The sequence below is a fragment of the Manihot esculenta genome, chromosome 1, assembly GCF_001659605.2.
Source record: "Manihot esculenta cultivar AM560-2 chromosome 1, M.esculenta_v8, whole genome shotgun sequence".
NCBI lineage: Eukaryota > Viridiplantae > Streptophyta > Magnoliopsida > Malpighiales > Euphorbiaceae > Manihot > Manihot esculenta.
Genome location: NC_035161.2, coordinates 3,895,987 through 3,903,041, shown reverse-complemented (window position 1 = coordinate 3,903,041; position 7,055 = coordinate 3,895,987). Strand labels below are relative to the sequence as shown.

Below are 7,055 nucleotides of genomic sequence, written 5' to 3'. Positions count from 1 at the left end.
ATGTTTATGTTGATCATTTATGGGATTAAACATGTTTACAGGATGTATGTTAGGTTTGCTACGGGTCCCGGCGGCCTTATGCCGATCTGGATCCTAGCGCCGGTAACGGTCCGGATTCCGGGTCGTTACAACAATATTGCCCAATTATTGTATTGAGCAGACTCATAATCCAGCGTGAGAAAAATAGCTACCTTGATATTGGTGATCATAGTAACTGGATGAATTTTGTCAGCCATTATGAACAATGAAAGAAAGAAAAGAAAACTATAGAAGAAGATGGGTATCGTTACAGCTCTGATACCATAAAAGAAGATATATTTCCTAATTTCAATTTTTATAAATCTAGCTGTTATATAATACAAAAAAATATAATCCTAGGCTAGAATGTCAGCAATTATCTAAATACAAATATTAACCACTACAAATTAGAAACTAACCAAATATATAAAAGATATGGTCAACTAATGTAGAAAACAATTATGGAATATTAAATTGATATGCTATCAATTCTATCAATAGTATCTCATGGTATTGCGATGTAAACAATTGTTAGCAATTGCAAACAATTTCAGCAAATACAAATGTAAAAATCTTATCAAGAAACTATTTTAACATAAATTGAATTATAAATTTTAAAGTAAAAAAATCGATAAAATTATATGATATTTTATTATACTTTTCTTCTTAAAAATATTAGTTAATAATTATATTTTATTTGACACATTAAAATTTTTAGATGGCATTTGAAAATTACCATTATTTATTAATATCATAAGACCTCAAGATATTATCTTAACATAAATAGAACCAAATGATATTTTTTATATTTTTTCTAAAATTTATATTTATATAAAAATAAATCTCAAATATAAAACTCACTAACAAGTGTATTATTTTTATAATAAATCGGGTTAAAAAAAATTCTCTCGATAAATAGATGAATGACTACTATTTATTGAGATCTTGAAGTTGTCTAAATTTTGTGAAGTGTGTATGTTATATACCTCCAATGTGTACTTTTCCACCAATTTAAAAATTATTTATTTTAGATGAAAAATGAAAGAGTAATTTATGATTTTTAATAAACCTAAATAGGCAAGTTATATAGTGTAAAATATAACAAAAGGTAACTGCCATATATAAATATTTCAATACGACAATATTCAATAATTTCTTAAAGTTCTTCTATGCTTTACTTTTAAAAAATAAGAGTCTATAATATGAGATCTTTCTCTCTTGATTAAAGGTTGCAAGTTTTAGAACTAAATATAAATTACCTTTAAAATTTACGAGAGAGCGATTTGCTCTCTTAATAGGTCTATTCAGTACGAATCAGATTAACCGAATCAATAAATTTTAAATATAAAATAAAATATATATATAAAAAAGTTTTCAGTGAGGATTTTGTTAGAAAATTTGTGTTTTTCTAATAAGCACTCTATTTGTTTGTTGGATTTCTGGGCCTCTTGATTCTTTTTTTTTTTTAATGATTATGGGCAATTTTTATAAGGGTATTGTTTGTTCTATAGACCTTTATCATTGCAAAGAAATGAGGAAATAACAGGATTACAACATAGGAAAAACACACTGATCATAGAAGTAGGAATCAGCCACATCCAAGCAGCAGCTTTTAATTCCTTTAGTTTTTCTATTTACAGTTGAGTGGGAGACCTAAACTGACCATTAATTCCTATTGAAGAAAGATGTAGGCGTCAATTCACTCTCTGATGATGCCTCAGAGATGCTGTAATTGATGCCTGCAGCACCATGCCAATTGCTGTAACCCATATTTGCACTTGTGCTGTTGGCTTGGTTGTATTGCTCCCCCATCTCAATGCTTCTGTTTTCAGATGAGTACCCAATTTGGTGATGAAATGTTTTTGCCTGAGAATGGTGGTTGGGATACTCCTCCACTTGCTCTCCTGTCATGATTTTCCAAGAAAATTCGTTAATTAATTAGTACAAGAAAAAAATTATTATTTAGTCCTATAGTATCCAATTTACCCACCTTGTGTGAGCAAAGCAATCTCGCTTGAAACTCCAACAACTTCTTGTAATGAGCTCCAATTTGCATAGGCTTGTCTCACCAAATTCTGAATGTAACTCTGACAACATAAACAAAATCAAGAAATGAGACCCAAACAAAAAAACCTAGTAGTTTCTGTTTAAGATAAGAATCAATTCATACCTTACTAAGTCTTGGAAGATCCGAAGTAGAGAATGTCTGTCCATCAATGACAGCACTAACAACTTGGCATATAGGGTTTAATGTGATACTAAAATTCTGACCATGAAGAATATAACGTTTGTTTCCCAACTCGCATGTCTTTGCATGCTTTATTGTTACTTCCCATGTCTTCTCGGACATTCCAGGTCCTAAAATCTGTATTAAAAAAATAAAATTTAATAAATAATTTCTTAATTTAAGAAATAAAATAACTGACAGATTTTTAATTTTTAATACTGAAGTCGTCTTCAAAACTGAAAAATTTGCATACCCTCCTAAGCCTGTGTTGGTCGACAGTGGACAACTTGAGGAATTCTTGAACAGTGTTGATACCCTCAGCAGATAGCTTTCTGTGAAAAGCTCCATCTTTCCCAATCTTCTCAAGACGCCATACTTCATCATCCAACATTGGTGGGTGATGCTTCTTGTACACTACATGTAAGAAGAAAAAGCTTAGTAAATCTGAAAAAGTTATTAACTTTCTAAAAAGTAGAGAATTTTAACTAAATAAAAGCTGAAATAGAATCAGATTTCAAAAATATCTGGAGAACAGGAACTGTGAGGTCTATAATAAAATGGGATATTTATGCTTTTTATTTTTTTTTAATTTAGAAAAATAAGAAAAATATATTAAATGGCAGCACTACCAAACATCACCTTTCTTTTGACTGAAAATACCATATTTAAAGAATGAAAAGGATGTTACCTACTGACATTGAATGATGAAATGGATTTGGAACCCATCACTTGCAAAACCTTTTTTTTTTTTTTTTTCTTTTTGATACTGAAATGGATGCAAAATAATTTAAATGCTACTTAACCATAAATCACTAATTCATAACCAACCATTGAGGTATATAACCAGCATATTTTTTTAATTATTATAATAATTTAATCATTTTAATTTAAATAAATAATAAATTAACTCTTAAATAAAAAAAAATACAATAACATAATATCAACTAATTTCTTGATTTTCTTGCATGTATAAAATCGTATGCAAGTTGATTAGCATTAATAAGTAATAATGTTAACAAAATAAGATGCAACATATACATTAATTACTATATTTGAAGGTTTAGATAACAGTTCGTAGCGGTTATAAAATTATTATCTTAGTACTAACAATATAATAATTTGACAGTAATTTAAAATTATTATAGAAAAAATTCATTTTTTTACTATTTATATTAACTTATTTTTAAAAAATTTATTTTATATTCAATAAATTATAAATTTAGCTGCGCTTTTTAACCGCCATAAAAAAAATAATTATACCATTGTATGTAAAGGCAGTTGCTATTGACATGTAGTTATAATTAAAGTGTATTTGATAATAATTTATTAAAAAAAATAGAAAATGATAATAAAAACTTAAGGCGTGGTAGACACTATTTTTAAAGATTTATTTTGCAATTCCTTAAAATAAAATAAATTTTTCTAAAATTTTAATTTTCAGGATCGGAATAATAACAATTTATTTTTAAAAATTTATTTTTATTATATAAAATATATGAGATTACACGACACGTTATTAGTAGGTCTCGACTCTAAATTCTAATACGTAATTTAAGAAAAAAAAATGATAAATATATTATGAAATCTATCAATATGACAATGAATTTACTAAAGTTGGAGTAGAATTTAGTGTTGGCTTTCAAGTTAGAGGTTAAATTTTATGACAATCAACTGAGTTTCTGTAAGAATTTTTCTTTGGATATTAGACCTAGAGATTAATAACTACAATATATGCAAGCTATTTAAAAATAATTAATAGCTAGAAAAAAGAAACTTACATTCACCACGATGATCTTTGACAACAAAAGCTTCAGTTATTGCTTCATGAATTCGAACACCATTAGAGCTCCCTGAAACCACTCTTGCACCAATTCTGAACTTTCTGCTCCTAATCCAGCTTGAATTATCGGTGAACTCAATCTCACCAATTGGTGCAATTCCATCTCTTAATGTCACCATCAAGCAATCTCCGGCAAGCAAAGGCCGCTTGCCGGTTCTCTCCTTCAATATATTGTTGACGAATTCTTCACTAGTCCAAGTCTTCCGATCATCAGAAGGGAAATCTCCATCAAGGACGAGGATTTCTACTTTGATTGGATGAGGGAGAGACGTCGGAACTGCCAGATCACCTCTTGTTTCTACTAAAAGTATTTGAAGAGAAGAATTATCTATGTCAACTATTTTGCTCCCAGTGAATATTGGGAGCAAAAGATTTTTTCTAAACTTAAGTTGCAGGCTAGATGGTGATGATTCAGGTGCCTGGATTCGAAGTGAAGGAGATCGAGTGAAAGAGCGAGATGAACATCGTTTCAGACTATTCTCCACTTCTTCATTCACCTAAGATAACACAAACAAGAACCTTTGATTAGGATCAAATTGTCTTGTGCACATGTTTGTTGTCTTAGGGTTGCAAGAATTTGATTGAAACTCACCACTCTCCTGAGCATTGGCTCTAAGGCCATGCAGAGGTTCTGTAAAGAATTCACCATCACTGCTTCTGTAATTACTCTGTAATGTAAGAAAGAAAACAAGGAAATCGTTATTGCACCATTTTTGAGACTTTTTTCTAATTACCTACCAGTGCAATTTCCTTCTTCTTTCTTTTCTCTTCCAAAGAAAGAAAACTCGTTTTCTCACTTGGGATAGAAAATAAACAGAAGAGAAAAAGCTGAGAGTCCAAGCTAAACTAATAAAATAAGAAAAGAGGAAACTAAGCATGAAATTGAAACACATACGAAGCAAAAGAAGGTCTAGATCTGATTCGTTTCTCATTTGGGCGATCTGGGTCTTGACTTGAATCATCAAGAAATCGTTTGGCTGCCATACTCATAACCAAGAAATTCAGAGAGACGATGATGATGATGGGAAGCTACAGCTAGCTAGGGTTTTGCTATGAAATTATGTCCCTCTTCATCTCTATATAAAGGTCAAGAAGATTGACAAATAGATTAAATAAAATATTATTAAACAGAACCTTCTTGGAACGTCAAGAGAAATAGCATGTTCTTGGAATGTCAAGAGAAATAGCATGGCAAATGAACAACGCAGTGACCTAGACGTGCATGATGTAAAGACTTTGACGTCGACTCAAACAAGTCAATCCTATCAATCTTTGTATGCCCATGATTTCATATTTATGATCTACGTATCATAGAAATCAACGGCTATGATGAAAAGTAATGAGATGGGTATAAAATAGATTGAGTGTATTGTTATATTTACTAGAGTTGCTTACATGGGAATTGTTGTTGGCCGGATGAAATTAGTCAAATAGTTGCTATGTTTCCAAGAAAGAGGATCTATGGCGTAAGGAAGGTCCCATAGTAAATATTACTTATTGTGGTTGATTCATAATTTTTATTTTAAGTGATTAATAAATTATATTTAACGATTATTATTAAAATGACTAATAATAATATATTAATTTATTATATTATTGAAATAAATATATTACTAATTTATTATATAATATATATAATAATTTAAAATATAATTATTTTTGTAAATGTATATAATTTATAATATTTTTAATTCATTTATTATGTCTTATAATTTAAAATGATTTATCTAGGTGCAAGCAGTATTTGGTTTAAATTAAAAAAATTGATCGAACTAAATTAATTTGAAAATTCAGTTTGATCTTTTATTTATTTTAGTTTGATTTAGTTTTTAATTTTAAAAATTTTAATTATTTTAATTCGGTTTAGTTTTAATAAAAAAAATTGAAAAAATCAATTTAATGATAATAGTATATTATTTTTAATAATACAGAGAGGTTAAATTATGTTAAAATATTCTAATTAAATTTTAAAATATTAAAAATAAAGTGTAAAAAATAAAAAATTTATTAAAAATTTAAATAGAACGAGACTGAATCAGATCGATTTGGTTCGATTCAATTTTTAATCAAAATCGATTCGGTTCAATTTTCATAAATATTAAAATTTTGATTTTCGGTTTATTCAGTTTAATTCGATTTTAAACTGAACCGACCGAATGCTATTTATTAATATAAGAAATAATTTAGAAAGTATAATAATAATTTTTTTTAAAAAACAACTTGACAATAAGTTCATATTCACCCTTATATCTTTCTCTAGAAATGAAATAATTAGCTCAAATTTTTATATTATATTAAATATTAAATTTTAATAGTAAAATATAATTAAAAATAATATAAAATTATATTTTACTATTAAAATTCAAAATTAAATACAATAGAATTTAATTAGCCTTTAATAAAAAAATGTGAGTTTATTTAATTAAAAAATTAGAATTAATAATAAAAAATATAGCAGAAGATTTGCTTATTTTTGAAACAATTTTTATTTATAAAATTGATGAAAAAATAAATCAGGTATCGATAGGTATCGATTACTTATTAGTTGAGTCAGCATTCAATCGATTCGGTAAACCGAATAAATTAAAAATTAAAATTTTGGTACATATAAAAATCAAATCAAATCGAACTGATTTTAATAAAAAATTAAATCGAATCAAATCGAATCGATCTAATTCAATTTGATTTAATTCAATTTTAACTTTTAATAAATTTTTTATTTTTTATATTTTATTTTTAATATTTTAAAATTTAATTAAAATATTTTAATTTTGATATGATCTAATCTATCTATATTATTAAAAATAATATATTATTATCACTGATCGATTCGATTTAATTTTTTCAATATTTTATATTTAAAATTGAATAAAATTGAAATAATTAAAATTTTTAAAATTAAAAATTAAATAAAATTGAAATAAATAAAAAATTAAATTAAAATTTTAAATTAATTTAATTTAATTAATT

At 26.8% G+C, this 7,055-nt stretch overlaps 1 protein-coding gene across 1 annotated transcript; it reads right to left on the bottom strand.

The window, feature by feature from the left end:
• Window positions 1-1,470: 1,470 nt before the first annotated feature.
• On the bottom strand, window positions 1,471-5,123 carry LOC110620496 (protein SAR DEFICIENT 1). Its single transcript, XM_021764264.2, has 7 exons — window positions 4,981-5,123; window positions 4,678-4,753; window positions 4,024-4,582; window positions 2,499-2,659; window positions 2,189-2,383; window positions 2,009-2,105; window positions 1,471-1,922 (listed from the first exon to the last, which is right to left on the bottom strand). Exons 1-7 carry the CDS (start codon window positions 5,073-5,075, stop codon window positions 1,684-1,686), a joined length of 1,422 nt encoding a protein of 473 aa, XP_021619956.1. The 5' UTR covers window positions 5,076-5,123; the 3' UTR covers window positions 1,471-1,683.
• Window positions 5,124-7,055: the final 1,932 nt, after the last annotated feature.